The sequence below is a fragment of the Anticarsia gemmatalis genome, chromosome 18, assembly GCF_050436995.1.
Source record: "Anticarsia gemmatalis isolate Benzon Research Colony breed Stoneville strain chromosome 18, ilAntGemm2 primary, whole genome shotgun sequence".
NCBI lineage: Eukaryota > Metazoa > Arthropoda > Insecta > Lepidoptera > Erebidae > Anticarsia > Anticarsia gemmatalis.
This window is the reverse complement of record NC_134762.1, coordinates 11,389,380-11,408,382: the sequence shown is the minus strand read 5'-3', so window position 1 is coordinate 11,408,382 and position 19,003 is coordinate 11,389,380. Positions and strand designations below refer to the sequence as shown.

The window sequence follows — 19,003 nt, the reverse complement described above, 5'->3', positions numbered from 1 at the left end:
CCTCTCGCCGGCCTCTCCTCGGAGCCTCTCCGGGCCTCTCCCGGCCTCTTTGTGAGTGACTCTTCACTAGGTCGCTTAGCGTCGCTCCTACACGACGTTTGTTAATCGTAAACTTTTGCGCCTCACTACTACTGTCAAAGGTTACAAAAGAAACGTTTGTTTTTTCGCTTTGTACCTAAAAAAATAGTTTTCGTTCGAGAATTCTTGTGTCGCTAGGATTTCTACGAACGTACAAACAACGGACACAAGGTACAAACGGAATCAAAAACAACCTAAAAGGTCACATAAACTCTTTTCCTATGTACATAATTGAGGCGAAGGCGCTGTTATTATTCAAGTAAATAACAATCACCTGAGGTATTAACTCCATACATAACACATTATACGTTCTAAAAAAATAAGTCTATTTCAGCAGTAGTACCGCGCAGTTTTATCATAAGCACTTACTAACATAATGCCAAACTACTGAAACTCCGATCATGTATAAATTTTCATATATCTGTATTGTTTGCGATATACACTGTATAAACACAAAAATCGGATACAATTCGTCATGCGTATAGACTATTACTTATAGCTTCTCTCTTTGTCGGTGCCATGTATCTTTACTGAAATATTCATCGGGTATTCGTCAGACTTTTGTGCGTCGTGTTTTATATGAAGATGTTTATTGTATACTATAAGACAGTATAAGAGTAAGAACAGTATAATAACTAGTGTTAAATATATGTTTGGCAAACATTTGTTTATTTAATTAACTTAAGCTACGAAAAGGAGGGTAATATGTTAATAATATAATGAACTACTTAAATCGGCTTGTAAAGCTCTTTCTTACTCGACTGTGATGCATATGAACGTAATGTGTTAATGAAAATAAGTTACTATTACGAAAAGCAAAAACAGATATTGTTTTTCTTCTTAAAAATCACTTTTACTTCCTGTAGAATTTTTATTTATAAATTCTCAGTTCTAGAAGTGTTTCGTTTAAATATAAGGAAAAATACTGAATACATTTTTTACACAAACCAGATATACAACAAAATACGCATAATCTTATTAAAGTCGAAAAAATAGAGGTCTACTTTTAGACAATTTTTGGAGAAGTGTTACTTATCCTATCGAAACAAATCTAAGATATTACTTTACTTCTAACAAGATACAAGACAAATGCATTTAGTTGATTGAAAATTGTAATCTATACAACTGGGTAATACAGTCAGCAATGAAATTGGGAATACATTCGACATTTTGTAGTAATCATATACCACTTAACCAAATGGCTCCCTCGATACATTTAATTTCGCATTATAACATTTGATAGCCTGATATTATGTTAAATAGTCTAAATACTTTTGTGATTTGGAATTATTTACCGTACTTTCATGTATTAAAATATCAATTTAGTTATTGCTATTGCTCAACAAACGATACGTCAGTCGCTCCATGTAAAATACTAGTACTCAGCTGCATCCGATGAGTCTGGAAGCCGACTCGAAGATATATTTGGAAGAAAGGCAAGACTGGAAGCTCAAGAACCAATACGAAGTGATAGTCAAATTACTTACTTTAAACTTAACATTAAGTAGAAATTTATCTATTCTTAATGATAAAAATACTTTTTAAAATGTGACTCCCAAACACATTTTTCACGCTATTCGCGCCTATACTGAAAAGTTTCGTATAATATGCGGCCAGTTTCTTCATCAAAAGAAACAGCCCAAGTATAGGGGGTAATATAAAAATATCAGCCAAAGTTTCTTTCACGATTTTTAATAAATGTTAAAAATAAGTCAATGACTGTAGCTGTTAATTTAGATTATTATGAAGAAACTGGCCGTTCGACACTGATCATATCCAAAGTTCTCTACACAATGGTATGCTTTGTGTAAAGTTCCGATACAAGGTATAATTTCCACGTAGCTTCGGATCAGACGTTATTAGTTCAATAGAGTTAACACGAATGCAGCGTTCATTAGAGCGATGGATTTTGATATAAACTGACTAGCTGTGGAATATTGAACACGACACTGTATTTTGAGACAGTGTAGTGAGTATTTGTATTAGTTTGCATGTATATATATATATATATATATATATCAGCTTAGCCTTTCTTCCAAGCTATGTTGGAGTCGGCTTCCAGTCTTACCGAATGCAGCTGAATATCAGTGTTTTACATGGAGCGACTGCCTATCTGACCTCCGCAACCCAGTTACCTGGGATAACACGATACCCTTCGGTAAGACTGGTTGTCAGACTTACAAGCTTCTGACTACTGTTAACGACTGTCAAAGATCTTCGAAAATGACAGCCGGGACCCACAATTTAACGTGCCTTCCGAAACACGGAGGAACTCGATATGTATAAGATGGTCACCCATCCACAAATCAACCTCGGCAAGCGTAGCTTAACCTCAGAGATCGATCCGCGCGGCTGTTGTTAACCAAGCCACGAGCTCCTTTGCATGTGTTAATGTGAATAGAACGTCATCACAATTGACGTTTTTATAGTTCTTCTATTTGACTGCCTCCGTGGTGCAGTGGTTTAGGTCTCCACGCCGCTAACAATGTGTCGAAAGGTCGTGGGTTCGATTCCCACACGGAATAATTACTTGTGTAATCCGCAAATGTTTGTTACATGTCTGGTTCTACTTTGTGACCGTTGTTTGTATGTTTGTAAAAGTACCCGCAACCCTTTTTAAAAAAAAAAGATAAGTTCGGGAAGGACATAACATTTTGAAATAGGGAGTCAAACCTACATACCTCACCACAGAGGTACTTTTTTGATTCTCTACTCAGATTACATTGACTGCACTCTACAAAATATAATATCTTACAGGATTTATCTTGCAAGTGTGCAATAAATAAATCCTAGATGTACCTTTGCGCTAAATTGTATTTTCCAATGTGAAGTTAGTGATCGTTTCTCAGTAAAGCGGTTCAGGTGTTGAGTTATTAGTACGTTCAATACGATTAATGCGATTGCTATTAGATTTAGTTAGATTGAGCAGAGAGAGGGCTACAAGTGCTTGATATTGCTAGATAATGATATGCGTTCTACGATATTCCAATGGGAGAAGATCCTATATTAACATATATACAGTAATATACATACATAAAATCATGCCTTATTTCCCTTAAGGAAAGGCGGAAAGCAAAGAACATTTATAAAAGTATAAGAATCATATACATATTACCGATTACGAATAATCATTAATAGAGATCTTTAATACGTTATTGTTAGTTCATAGAATCTAAAAACAAGAACGATAAGCACTTAATTAATATGCTTAATTAATTTTCTATTTCATAATACTATACAATTTCTGTTTAATTAATACATTTTACAATCATACAAATCTCAGACCTTAGTAACAGCAACAACATATGTACATATGTCAATCAACTTTAACATTACGCTATAAGTAGGTATAAACATCATCGTTGTGCTAAAATTATAAACGGGGGTCATATTATACACAGTCATATCTTTCATAAATATTTTCCTTTACTCAATAAAGAAAAATATAAGCACCTATCGAATTAAAAGGGTCTTAATCGGCATTAAATTAACGGTATTGACGTAACCGTTGATCAAATGTTTGCGAACCACTCGAGTTTCAGAAATATACGAGAAAAATGCCCGCTCAATTTATATTTAAGCAATTACGAGAATCAAAAGACCTTTAGGTACCTACTTAACGTTTGAAGCGAAGGTTTTAAGAAGTAATCACCCTTGTATGAGTCCCTTAAGCTTACATGTCGAGCAAATCTTGGTAATTTAGATTATGCTTATTGTTATAGCGGCGAAGTACGATAGACCTAACCCTACGTGAAGGAATTAACCGCATGTTGGATGTAACCTCCTCTGTTTTTATAGTTTCCTGGTATCGGATTACATTTTCCCTTAGATCTTTCGTTTTATTGTTTTCTTGTTGTTCATGTAAATCTTATAATAATCTCAGTGTCATTGACCGTCTCAGATGAGTTTGAGTTCAACGCACTGTGACTAGACAAAACTTTATTCTTATTAAAAATTCCTCTTATTTTTTAAAAGGAGAGGTAAATATTATAAGATGAGTAAGTGATGTACCAAGGGCGAGGACCCGAACGTAATGAGTAAAACATATATTTTTATGACGGCCAAGAAAACATGCATACCCTTATAAATGTAACTCGGACAAATTAAACTGTAGGTCAAATCCACACAACCTCTTTCGGTTTCATACTCTCCTTATCCTGGGAGGTTTTACCGAGCCGACATCAGCAGATTGTTTTCACATGAATGTTTCATCATTGATGCTGCCTTCCCTACCTGTACGTTTTACGAGGAATTAAGGCGATGTTTTTCGCAGTGCGTACCTCTGTGCTACTCATGTCCCCCTGGTACCAGACTGTAAAATATGTATGCCGTTTAACCGGTAGCTATAGTCGTATTTTTTCAATCAGGGAATTGCTTGGAACTTTTAGCGTTTTGCTTAAAGGCTCGGCTTCCAAGCGCGAATATTTTATGAAATTGTACGTTGCCTATATTTTTATAACAAGGGTTACTCCGAAAAATGAGATATATTATCTTGATACTGACAATATCATACACAAATATTAATGTAGACCTCAACCCTTTATTATGGTCTCAAAACCAAACTCGGGAATACTATAGTAAACTTTCTAACAGAAAACCTCCGGTCTTTGTTGACATAAAGCCACATTTATTAACTGCACAATACAAATAATGAACAGTAGAAGCAGCTTCATTTAGCCACAATATTCTCAGCATTCAAGTATATTTGCGTATACATCTCAAACCGCATACGCTGAGCTCCTTTGTGTAACCATTTTCTTAGTCGACTTACACCGGGTTCATAAATTAAGGCGAACCGAAAGCATGTCGTTTACACGCCGAGAGTGCGGTGTGGTACTTTAGTCTTTACATGATTAAGACAACTTACACTTGTTACAAAAAATTAAACTGTTTACTTATTTGTGGTGTGGTTTGTAGTCAAATTAAAGCTAAAAAGTTCAGTCAAGGCTTAACTGTATTAGTAAGCAGCAGTAAACGGCTTTGAACATGCTTTCCGAAACTTGCAAATGCTCATCTCTAATACGAATAGGTGACACCAATCTACAGAATGTCAGAATTCCAGAAGACTTTACTGGTTGTTTATTTGCCACTGGCTGTAACCTGCTTGAAAGTTATTATATTTTGCGATAAGGAACAACTATTTTTGGAAAGCGTATGGGAAAACAAACAGCCTTCGCACAGTAAGTTACAGATGCATAGTAAATATTTAAACTGCTAAGCCATTGACGTCATCTAACTAAGTTCGTCACTATTTGAAATCAAACCTAGTCTCTATATTCCTTCTTATACTCAATCTATATAATTCGTAGCAAACCCATGTATATTCCATGTCTAGCACAGAGTAGCTACAGCCACAGAGACAGTGCGTCGAACAGACGACGGAGACGGATGGACGCTATGTAATTATGCATAAGAACACACACACATACATACAAGCGCGCACCAAGCGGAATTAATGGACCACTCTTATACTGTCTACGATGTTTAGGAAGTATACTGACTTGGCTGACAATTTGCGAGTTTTTAAACATGATTCGTTTTTCGTTGGAACTTCTTTAGATTTTTAATTATTGCGTGATTGATAAACATCAAGCTTGTGATAAAGTTACTCGACTATTTGAAGGACGTTACCATAGTTAATTTAAATTGATAAAGCCCAAGCCTAACGTTTATTGTAATTTACACAGCACATACAAATGTCTACTCATATTGTCCAGGTTAAGTGTTTTTAAACGATCGTTTACCAATCTATGGTATTTCTTTTTTAAGTAATCGTTATGTAACGCTAAAAAGTATTAAGAATAATTATCTAACTTTGAAAAAACATCCTAAATGGAATCTAATAAAACTGACAATAAGTTTTTTTTCTAAATATTAGCTCACGATACATTTTATTTACAACTTATACTGACTGACTAAAATGAGGCTTGCGGAAATGTTCGTGTTAGATTTGTGGCATATTTTTCGCCCACTGTGTCTATTTCCTTATTAATGTTATATGTAGATAAGTCGTAGCTTTTACATGTAAGGTGCGGGGTTGTAATTCATTTAGTTAATTATATTTGAATGTCCTCGGCGACATTATCTTGACGAGAAGAGATTCGCTTTGTACATGACGTGTGCTGTTGCTAGGGAACGATTTGATGGGAATAATTATATATTTTATGGGTGAAGTAAATACCAGAAAGATAAATAATTCGCAAGTTTAACTAATTCTATTTTAATTAAATAATTTGTTACAACCAAAGAGAGTTGTCATTATCATACATCAATTAAAATCTCTTATATTAAGACAGATCCATAACATCGTGATCCATGTAATTTAACCGAAACGTCGGGCAGCAAACAAGGTTGTTAAAGGTGTTATACCAGTTTAGCTCCAGCTTATTCAAAATATTTGATAATTAATATTGCCTTCACACCTGTCACTTATTACAGCGTAACTGTAGCATTCTCCCTATTTTATCATTTGTTTGTTCAGATAAGTAATAAACATACACTCAGCGGCAGAAAAAGTGGCCCAAGCGCTTATCGTGAATTTGTAAACAAATTAAGTAATATATGAAAGATATATTGTTGTAAGTAGTTGCGAAGTGATCTGTTTAGTGTTATGAAGTGTTGAATTTCAGATTAATTTAAGTGACGGATGACTTTTTCTAACAATGTGTGTTAGAACTGAATTCAGTGTTGATTCGAGAGGTCAGTTGAATTCTGTATTTTGAAATATTGCTGCACGGAAACGATTTTCTTTATGATTTTTATTGATTATTGGTCTATTTAGATTTTAGAAAAGATTTGAAGATGCCACTTACTGCTGAACAAGTGGCTTAGGTGGTCTTGTTGTCCGATCAGGGCCATTACCATTGAGAGGTGGCTGCATTTTTCAATGTATCGCGAACCACTTTAAGGTCTGCGATTAGGAGGTATCGTGAGACTGGTCTCTACACGCGGCGACTAGGAATTGGACGAACACGATGTACATCCGCAAGAGATGACCGATTTGTTAACCTCGAGGTGCTGAGAAACCGCTTTCTGACAGCGTTTGAGATTCACTAGACGCTTCAAGCGGCACGCGGAGTCATTCTTAGTGAACGGAACATGAGGCGAAGGATAAAAGAACGTAATTTACAGGCAGGAAGACCAACCCGAGTACCAGAACTCGAGAGACACCATCGAGTTGCGCGATTACGATTTGCTCGTAAACATGTGAATTGGCTATCGACCAATGGAGCAAGTTCTTGTTAACCGATGAGTGCTGAGTAGCATTAAGAGCACCAAATGGTCGTGAGAGAGTGTAAAGACGCCATTAAGGACGGTTTTTTCCCAACACAACACGTCAGACGGTCAGTTACAAATGTAGGTCTGTTATGGTATGGAGAAGTGTATGTTTGGAGGCACGTACGGAGCTTGTCATCGTAGATCAGCGCCTAACAGCAGCCGGGTACATTGAAGAAATCTTCCAAGACCATGTTATACCACTTATGGATTTCATTGGTCGGGAGGATTAACTCTAATGCAGTTTAATGCGCGCGCTCATAGCGACCGCGTTGTGGAATCGCACCTTGCTGATATCGGGATTCAAAAACTGGCTTAGTCTGCTCACAGTCCAGACATCAACCCCATAGAACATGTCTGGCACATGCTAAAAAACAGTGTATGCGCACTGCCCAACCCACCAGAATCACTTGGTGAGCGAAGAACCGCTCTAGTCAGAGTGTGGGATAAAGTTCTTCAAGAAGTAATTAAAACATCCTCCGAAGCATGCCAGAATGCATGCAGGTCACCATAAATGCTAGAGGAGGTAACACGCGGTATAAACTAGATTTTTTCTTTGGTGCAGAATTAGGTTTTTGCAAAAACTTTCAGTAAGCGATTTCGACAAAAGCTGTATTTTTTAATTTTTCCCATTTTTGATTAAAAATTACGACTATTTAGTGTAAATTGTAACTAAACTTGTGTATAAACTGTTTAACTAATAGTTATAGCCAAAATAGTAACCATATATTGATATTCTAAAAAGTTTTATCGTAGTTTTGCTTTGGGCCACTTTTTCTGCCGCTGAGTGTATTATATGAATTATATCTGCTTTAATTATCCATTAAAACCATGGTGTTTATCAATAGCACAAAACCCTTAAAAAGCTAAAAGCTCAGCCCCATTATAAACCCGAAACATCTCCCAAAAAGCTGCACTCAACATTACCAAGAGATTTGAACGCGGAGGAAATTGTGCGAGGAGTAAACAAAAAGCTTTTTAAACGTAATCTTTTAAAAACAAGCCTATTTGTTTGAAGCCTTCGTGGTAATTATCCTCTGTTTGCTGATAGTAATCCGTGAAAGGGTCATCAACTGAAAAATGTTTTTGGACAAGATAAGGAAGCCTTGGTGGTACAAATCCTAAAGATCTAAGAGTCCCATGTTTGGGGATGACAAGTGCATGGCGTCTGATGAGCATTAATCTCTGGGGTCAAAAGTGCCTTTGTCATGTGCTGTCAGAAATTCATGGCAAATGTACCCAACACATGTATTTGTGTAACTACCTAACTCTCCTATTCTTGTTACCCATATTTGCAAAAATAAATAAATATAAACCAAAAATGAGAACAGGGAAGTGACGCCTTCTTTCAGATCAATAATTACTATTGGGATAAGTTTGCAAAATAATTGACACCACTTAGATATTATCGGATATACAGCAATAACTAGTACATACATTATTTTCTCCAACCGTTATAGTATATTTGACTAGCTAAAACCCTCCTTTTTTTCCCTTAATGTAGTCAATTGACCTCCAAAAAAACCTAGTGTATAAAAAGCTCATAAACCTTCATGCAGATTCCTCTTCCTTAAGACGCTGTAGGAAGGCGGCCCTTTTTTGTTTCCCCTAACGATATCGGTAGGTAATGTAATAGTTGTCGATTATGCTCCAACGGGCCCTAATACCTTCAACATGTCGCAATCACTACGAGGGATAATCTCGATCACTTAGTTGTATTACTTTCTGATCATGTTAATTGGTCTTTCTTAGGTTAGATTTGACGGGTTGGTATTTTAATTAGAGCCTTTTGTGGGTATGAAATTTATTTGGTTATAAGAATAGGGTTTTCTCAATCTGTATCTGTATACCCATTAAAGAAATTTATGTTCATAGATTTTTGGGTATGTGTTAAATATTGTGCGCGGTTTGCTCAGCTAGTTGATTAAAGCACTGGTTTAGATATAATTGTAAAGAAATTAAAAATATTCGGGTTGAATTTTAAAATAGCGAACATCGAGTCCATTAAAACCTGAACTGAATGTGAGACAAACCATGAAAGGAATTAAGCTCATAAAAATAAAATTCTCGCATCCGACGTAAAATTGAAATACAAAGCTTTAAATACTTTGTACAAATTTCGACACGTCTATTGTTTCGTGGCTTTAATGCATACAAAAGTATTACGAACGGAAACGTTTCGGTAGAATGAAACAAAACAACCGAACTCCCAGCCTTTGCTTTATTTTGCTTTTTTTAACATCATCACGTTCTGTGGAGCGAATTTCGTTTATTTTCGGGTTGCGCCACTGTTTCCGCGTGACATTGTTTTACGCACATGTTACACTCTGTATACATCTACATGTAACACGCTGTATACAACCAACACGTACCGTCGGCGACACAAATCACGAAATATTCAGATTTTTCACGAAATATTCAAAATATATTTGGTGGCTGTTCTTGTTGAGCTGGTGTACACATCGACCGTATAAACAACAGACTTCAAACTTTATTGCTTTCTTCTGAAAGTCAGTAGCCAACCCACTGTGGAACTTATTAAAGACGCTTAGAAAAATTTTGAAATATTATTTTTGACTGTTTTGAAAGCACGTAATATCTATCATCAGATACTTAAAAGATATATGTTATTGACCTCTCTGATCATTTATCAAGCGATGCGATGTTTGCAACTAAGAGTGCCTCAGTCTCAACAAGTTAACAAGATTCATTAATCATTCTGTCCGAAAAAAGATTGCACGGCAGAGAGAAGTCCTATATTTGTTGTCACTTATGTGCGCCGTGTGAACTCCACAAGATGGTACGAAGACACACGCCGCGTCACTGTGATGAGGGTAGAGACGACGTGCTCGCCGGTAAATTGCACGCAATCTCTGCTGCCCGCATGATTTCCTGGTACTCGCGAATATGTTACACTTACTTTGTGTAACAATGTTAGCTCCAATTGTATTGGTGCTCGAGTTCTCGTAAACAAGTAGAACTACCACGATAAAACTTTACAGCGTCGAGTGTTGTTCACCGCACAGGTTACCTAGACAAAGTCAAATGGATTCGACTTCAAACTCGTTTCGCCAAATGTAAATAGTGAGAGCACACACCGGAGTACACATTAGTGAACATGCGTCCCGTGGTGGAATGGAGGGCTTGAAATAAAACAAACAGGTTCCGTTCTGTTTCCAATTATCCCGGAGTCGGCGTATACGACAAAACTCATCTAACTTTCTGGCGCGCACCACGCCGCCTGCAGATGTGAATAATTCCACAGAATTTCTGGTGAAATTTCCCGAAAACTCCTCACGTTATGAGGAGACAAGTTTTTTTCGCTTCTATAGACGCCGCGACGCGAGAACACGGTTTAATTTCGTGATATCCTCGACTTAAGTGTTATCGCGTAATTCGTTTCTACAGTTCTACATTCGTTTTGATGTTATTCTACAGAATTGTTGAACATAAACATAGAACTAACGGGAATTTGAGTCCACGAAACGAATTAACCGTTACTAGGAGTAGCAGAAAAAAATGTTGATTAAACTTGTACGAAAAATTGGCATCGAAATGAAAATGTGTCAGGCGGTAGTGCAGGCACTAGATAGGCAGTTAAGATATCAAGCCACTTGTGGTGGCGTATTTTATTTGCGGAAGGCAGCCATCCGCCGGCAGGCTTCTGCTCCCCTCGGGCCGCCACGCGCCCCGCCACGCGCTCCGCCACTCAGATTGAAAACAATTTCCTTCACGACATCTGTCTACGATTCTATCAATACGTTGATGTATTTATTTATTTTCTTTATGCTCCCATTGTTCGTTTTTCCCAACATTAATCTTTCGTTTCCCCACTAACGAACGATACAGTTGAGTCCAAGTCGGAACTTTTAAACGGAAAGTCAGTTCCACGCTTCGTTTCAAACTTTTCTTACTTACTTATTTGTTTTCTTCTGAATTACCAATGTTGCTTGCGTCCGCTTGGTTATTGTGGAAAATGTGAAATACTATCGTTGAAATTGAAACTGTTCGTAACAGTAAGGTGACTGCCGCAACCTGCGAACCTTTTGTGTGAAGTCGCAATTTTCTGCTGCGAGTGATTTGGCTGCGGACGTGTCTTTGGGACGAGAACATAAAATTCATTCAGTTGTAATGTTATTATCTGGAGGCTGCGTCGGAATAAAGATGTCTGGCCGCGCGGACTAGTAGGCGATGAGCGTCTCCTGGCGGCGCATAATAATTCCTCCGGTAAATGAAATTAAGTGCGGCCCCAGTCCGTCGACTTATACAACCTTATACATAAAATACACAAGCTCGTTTGTCAGCGCACTCCTTTTCATGCTAATTTCATTTGTCCCCGAGGAGAACGACCATTTTTGGCATGACTTTATATTTCTCAAACGTTAAAGGGAAGCGTACTATTTGTGCAAATTCTCTTTTTGTGCGACTCGTAGACGTAATTAGATTTTCTTTAGCAAATAAAAATATTGAACGTTCTCTTATTGCCAAAGAAAATGTCTGTGACGAAAAATGTTGATGAGAATTCTATTAAAAAGTTTTGTACTAAAATCCTTATCAGAAATCAAAAATTCTTATAAAGTGCGTTGAGAGGTAGTAGAAGGGCTCGTTATAGCGATAAACGATACTTGATGGAGAGCGGCGGCTCGCAGGGACGCGCTAACTTTTCCAATTTCCAAAAAACTTGTAAAGATTGCAACACTCCCCTCGTACCTGCAGGAGTCGGAATGTTGTATCGTTCATCAAACAGAAAGTTAACTGAAACTTGCCGAACACTTCGACAACTCACCAATCTTTATTAAAAAAGTCGAAGATCCAAGCCGTGGCGACTATTGAGTAAGCCGGGACTTAATGATACTTATTGGAATTTTCTTGTAGGCAGTAATCTGTTGTGACTTTCATATTACATAGACGAATCATGGGACAACTTATACACGTTCATCTGAATCCAAACAAAACAGAGCTTGTACTATAATGACCTGGTAACTTATAAACATTCTTATATACTTCTAAATACATATACAGAAATAAGTACCAAACCAATAAGCCTTAAAAATCATACCCATTCAAGCCTACCAAGAAAACCAATTTTGCTATAAGAAAAATTACAGGAAACGTCCTATGACTAACCGTCCACCTTGTAACATAAAAGCCTCCACAGAAAAACGGAAGTGGCACTGAAAGGATGTCAGTAACATACCGGTGAAGGCGGTAAATACGCTGAAACCTTGGCGTTTGATTCAACAGGATATTTGTACGAACACGAGTGTGGGCGAACACACGCGACGAAATTAACTCAGTAACGAAACATAGGCACTGGACAACGGCCGGGTAAAGAGTGGAACATGTGCGAGTAATACTATGTACGGTTCGCAACAGTATCTGAAGGGTCTTTTTGCTTTCGTTCTTTTTGTCGAGTGATACTTTTGTATTTGGATACTTGATTTTTTTTTACTACGCGCTGCCTCAGTTGTAGCAGTCTTAACTCACTTTTAGCTAAACTTAAATATTATTAAGTTATGAAAAAAATCGAACGTTACGAATGCAAGTTAGTTATCTTTTATTCATAACGGCTATATGGCTGACCATATATATGAGTATAAGAAAGTGTTTTTTTTTATGGCTCAAATTTAAACCTGATTTCAGTATTTATTTTATCTTAAACTAAAGTATAAATAAACTTCAATTAAGTTCTTGTTGAAGCTGTTTTCCTAGTAAAAAAATGTATAAGTACTCAAAATGGAGGTACACTTATTTTTAGGCCCATCTCTTGACAGTCCATCCGTCCAGATTACATATTGAAGTCTGCTTTTTGTTCTTCATTCCACCCTCATTACAAAGGTTATTAATAAACCTTCAACAAAAACGCCCTTATTTTACGATCTTTAAATTAATAAGTCGGCAGTTTGCAGGTCGTAGCTTCTTTTTCATTTTCGTGCCGCCCTTGAGGGTGTTTACAACGTTTTTATTACGGAGGGGGATGTATTGCAGTGTTCACGATGCTCAGTGACATTTAGATGTGCCTTCAATTTGTACTCGCAGAGTGACGCCGCCAGTTTCATTTAAACTTCTGACCCGGCGCTGGTAAAATGTTTTATTTCTTTGTTTGTCTTACTGAATTGAACTTCCTTTAAAATGATCTTCTTTTCCCTAATTCCGTGTGTGTAGAGAATCTAATTACCATTTGATTGATTATTTATTATCATTTATACATAATAATTGATTTATTTCTAAGCTTCCGAATTTTGATGGCCTGTGAAGCAACTACGCAGATTGATAGATCTCTCCTTGACGCTAGGTTAACAGCTGAAATGTGTGTTGTCCTTACCGTGAATAGATTTTTTAGGCTCTGTTGAAAATCGCGTGATGATAAGTAGTAGCTCGTCGAGCGGAAACACTTCTCGAGGATAATTTGTAAATTTGATTTTTTATATTTGTAGAAGTTGCCAATAATATATATTTAATATTTTAAAACGCTCCAAAATAGACCCCGTGCATTAAAGAAGATGTTACTTGCACTTAAAATAATGCAGCGGTACATTTCTAGAACTCATTTGCCTCGACTCGACATAAACGAACCTCTGAGAGTGCACGTTTTTAGTTCACCGCTGTTGCCTCAACAAAGAATTTTTAATTAAGTTTCGAAACAGTATAAAAGGAGAAACTATAAAAGAGCAATTTTTTTTGTGAAGTTAAAAAGAAGTCGCGTTCCCGGACAGTTTGTGCAGGCACATGGTGCACTGCGGTATTGTTACGTGATTCTGTTGCCTTGGTAACACGCTGATTTATCTCAAATTGAAGTTGTCTCCCTCTAATTTTATTTTATACCAAATCTAAAATTCACCGCCTTTCAATTAAATATTTTGTCTAATAATATCGCTTTTGTTAGTTTACATATCATTACAAAAATTTTGCTGACGTCTTTACTAGAAAAAACGTACAACGCGCTTTTGTTGTTAAAAAGATCAATTTTATAACGTGTATTTTTGTTCTTTTCAGGTAAGCAGAAAAAACGCCTATCCAACAAAATCGTCTCTATCTCCATCCAGGTTTGATTTTGCGACAAATCTCGGCAGGGAAAGTGAAAAATATGCAATAAAAATACCAAGTCATCATAGATTCGAAGAGATGCATTCGCAATTTCGCAAGGGCTCACCCTCCCGCTTGTTTCGTCGGAGGGGCGCGAGGGGAGCGCGGGGCGGGGCTAGGGACGACGTGTGGCGTAATGGCCGCGTGATTGAATTGCCGTATCTTCACCGCCTCAGCGCTTCACCGCCCCTGGTATCTATCGAGTTAATTTAACGGGCACGCGTTAACGATATCCACTTTTATTATATTTTATGTGCTCCTGATGTTTACACGATGGTTTAGTTTGCTACATAAAATAAAACGAAAATATAGGAAAATAAAATAAATGTACGTAACAATATTGTTTCAGTACGAAATCCTCAAATAAAAAAACAAACCAGCTTGATGTCAAAATTACTCCATCAAATTAAAGGTATCTCATTAATTTGTCTCTGTAAATATTGAACGGCCCCAACAAATAATAAAAGAATAGTAGCAACACAATAAAACGCGAACAGGTCAAACGAATCCATTCCCGGAAATGTAATAAAATAAAAGCTTGTTCCGTGGACATATTAATCCGGACAATAAATGGTGTTCAGTGATTTAGCGGCGCACGGACGAGCGCGTGTCGAGGTGAAATATAAGGGCTCGTCAAGGGCTCGCCTCAAAATTTGCGCGATCCTTATCTACTTCAGAAATGACGTAATTACCTGTCAAGCCAGATCCAGACAAATACTCACCAAGATTACAAACGGAATTAGATTTTTAAAGGGATCATATTTTTTTATTCCCCTTTAAAAAACTCGTAAAAACGAAATATGAAACGTAAATAGGAGTTTTTAAAACCTGTGTAATCAAAAGACAAAAACAAAGCCTCCAGATATTTTCATATAAAACGCTCATTTCCGGATTTTCAGGAAATTGCAAAGAACATTTCCCGCTAGCGAGACACGAATTGTTTTTATGGAGACCTTTCGTGAAGAGGTTATCCAAATTTTACATGAAACCGTACGTATGCACAGTGGGGCTAATAAAATTTAAATTCAAGCCTGTATTGGCCGGCCGGTTGAGTTAGAAAACATTAAAATTCAACCGACGCGCGGTGCCTGTAAAACTTGGAAGTTTATCGCGACCCCAACATGATCTGCCGACCCGTGTGTTACCTTCCATTGTCATGTTTTATTATAATTAGTGTGACGTTTGTAATTTATGTAACGGTAATATAATAAGAATAAATTACTGAGAGCAAGACTATACTCGAGAGAGCTCATTAATAAAGTCTTGAACGTGTGTGAAGATTATCAACCCACAGTTTGCCAGCTTAGCAGACTGTAAAAGATTACCTTTCTCTACCGAATGGAAACCTGTACTTAGCATTAGAATAGTTAAGTCATTAACTCGAAATTCTGTAACTTATCTCGATAGTCCGTCGGCTGACTAATAGTGTTCATTCTTAAACAAGAGATCCGCCCGAATTCTTAACGATTTATCAGTCTCGCATCGAACCCGGCTCATTCTAAGCGGCACACCACAAACAGCTCTAACGCCCATTTAAATCGGGCGGAGTATTTTATCAGAGTCGCAACCACCGTGGGTGGGACCAGTTCATTTAGAAAACAAAGGGAACCCCTCCACTAGGTGGCACCTCTGTAGCACTGAATGACAAACGTTCTTCCCCGAGATAGACGAGATTCACGAATACTGCGCCACTGTGAGCCAATGAATAAATACAATAAGCTTATCGTTCAGTTTTATAGTCTGTCTTTAACAATGAAAGTTTACTGTTTGTTTATGTTAAACGAAAAATAAATCTTGGTGGTCGAATGCCTACGATCTCAAGGATACGTAACTCGTTTTCAGTTTGTACTACATATTTTTTGAAGTGACCATCTTTGACCTAACGTACGCCACTGGAAGAAAATAAGCAAACTGGGGCATATGTTTTTTGTTCTATTTCGGGTATTAGGAGCGATGAACGATTGAACCGATCAGCGCATCGATCCATGCAGCGGTTACTGGTTCTGATCGATGTTATGATCGAGCCTTTCACCCGGTTGGAATAAACACCGAATGAGTTTGTTTCTCATAGATGTTATGCCGCTGCATGTTGGTACAATGTCCAAAGAATTTAAAATAAACAAAAAGTAACCGCATTAAGAAATATCTGTGTGTATCTATCTGTATCATATAGAAAATTACGCTTCCGTAATTACTCACCGCTTTAGCAATAAATCAATTCGAGAAAGTTTATTCCCTCGTGCCTTTAACCGAACAAAATAATTTAGGGATGTTGCAATTATAAATTACGAAAACAACATGTTGATAACATAATTGTATTCCCTAAATAATTGAGACGAAATTGTAAACGACCCCAATCACTATCCCTAAGCTTGTCCATGCTTAACAACAAACACCGTATGAAATATTGTCCCTCGAAATTTATAATTAAGTCGACCCCAATACAACATGTGGGCCGAGGCCTCGCGTGCATAACATTATGCATACAACTCCTTTCAATCTCTGCTCTCCTGGTACTTAAAATACATTATGCACAATATTTCCAACACGTTCTAATTTGCATCTTTCTCAACTAAATAAGCATGTCGCGTCGCTTGGGGTGAGTGAAATGCAAATATCGCCTTGTCTCATACATAAGCGTTTTTAATCTTTTCGAAAACCAATACACTGGAGAGAAGCTTTATACTCAGTTTTCACTCATACTGCATAGGTAATGTTATGTGACCTATTTTAAAATAGGTCTGTTTGGATAGCAAAATAAGGGGCATAAAATTTAGATGAAATTGTTTGTGACACTGTCATAAAGGTAAAACTGACCTCAGTGGTGATTTACCGGCCGTCGAGTGCAACTGGCGTTAAGCCGTTGAAGTTAATTCCACGGCTGTTAAATGTTTTGTAAAATCACGTTTTATGCCTCGCGCGCTAAGCAGGAAGAATATCCAATTAGTACTAATCGGCTTTGCTCTGAGCCGAGCCATTAGCGCGTGTGTTCGCGTATTGTCGCCGACAATTCATTTTACTCGCTAATTGTATGCAAGTAATTACGTATTGAGCTTATAATTTGTACCTAATGTGCTGGCTGATGTAGTTTCACAGGCTTGCAGTGTGTGCACTTAGATGTCGTGTTAGTGGGTTAAAATTATATTAAAACTCCTCACTCACATCCACACACATTTTTCTGTAATATTCTGACTCTATGCTAGCATATTTATTTAGATGTCTATCTGCGCAAAATTGTAAGCCTTTTGTTGTTAGTTGTTGATTATTACGATACGACTGTAAAATCTTAAAGTTAATAAAGTTAATATTGAAATTCCTGTTACAATATTTTGGAAAATAAACCAAAATTTTCCAGTTCACGCATTCCTCTCTACTCATAGTGTCAGTTATTTTGTAGCAACAACGCGAAACGACATTGTCAGTTCACGTCAATAAGCTGCTAAAACAGTTGAAATTTTCATCCGTTCAAACACGCAATTAGAGCAAAACAGTGTTGGATATACCAGCGTTCGTCCTAATTACTCCACCGCATCGCATAGCAAACAATACGTTGATCCCTCGCAGTCCAATGTTAGAACAAGGTAAATACATTTGCAGCAATGGTCAATGAACATCATTATGTACGCGCACTGTTCAACCGATGTATCAATCGATGCATCTACCGATTGCTGTATGAACCGCTTGTCGATAGAGTTGGGGCGAGCAGGGTTAAGTTAGCTTTCCACTAACATAAGGCTATATGGTGCATGAAAATGTTGTTCTTTTAAGCACATTTTTGTAGTCGTTTCTTATATTAATACGATACCTAATCATTTAAATTAGACACACTAAATATTTTTGTGACGTTTACCCAAACGTTTTGCGAGAAAATAAGAAAAACATCTGTATGCCTTGCAAGCCGACATTAAAAATCCTGAAAAAGCAATTTTCAGGACCAGTGTTACAACTTATCGATAATAATTATTATATAACCCATAGATAAAATTACAGTAAATATTTAAAAACAACTGTCAAAATCTCTTCTTTTAATAAGATCCAGAAGACAAACCGAGCTTTAATCGAGAATGATCGCTTCGCATCGCTTCGTTATTGGACAGTAAGGTTTCCGTTAGTCGATGACGTGATGACGTATTAATATCAATGTAGTATGCGTGATGTGTGGTTTGTTCTGCTATCGAGCTTTGTAATCAAGCTTTTGTTGTGAACTGCATTTTGTGTGTGTACTTCAGTCAATGAAAATTTTGGTGATGCAAATGATGCTTTTCACTTGTAGTGGTTAGATTTGTAAATTAGCGTTTTATTTTATGTATACGAACACATATTACCTGACGTAATATTAAAATGATTATTGTATAATAGAATACGGGAATAACGCAAACACGCATTTTACCTTGCATTTTTTTAAGGTATAAATGAAAATGAGTTTACAAACAATTCTTAGCTAATAAATTCACTATGTCTACTGTAATATACTGTCTAAGATACTATGTTTTGCTGTCTGAATATGCCTAGGTTTGATATTAACATTGTGATTTTTTTGACATTCCTATGAAACTGCTTAGTA

The 19,003-nt window shown here is 37.0% G+C and overlaps 2 protein-coding genes across 12 annotated transcripts in view; both read left to right on the top strand.

Annotated features, from left to right (window-relative positions):
* rg (A kinase anchor protein rugose) overlaps nucleotides 1-19,003 on the top strand; it is a 399,649-nt gene that overhangs the window by 31,625 nt on the left and 349,021 nt on the right. The window lies entirely within an intron of this gene.
* The window catches only part of LOC142980472 (neurobeachin-like), a 223,713-nt gene that overhangs the window by 168,506 nt on the left and 36,204 nt on the right, over nucleotides 1-19,003 (top strand). Inside the window, exon 2 of one of the 2 annotated variants that reach the window (XM_076125882.1) lies at nucleotides 14,350-14,960. The exons of the other annotated variant lie outside the window; for it this stretch is intronic. Coding sequence (XP_075981997.1) covers nucleotides 14,350-14,652 — 303 coding nt within the window. The 3' untranslated portion in view covers nucleotides 14,653-14,960. Of the gene's footprint in view, nucleotides 1-14,349; nucleotides 14,961-19,003 lie in introns of those variants that run through there. 2 annotated transcript variants of the gene reach the window in all.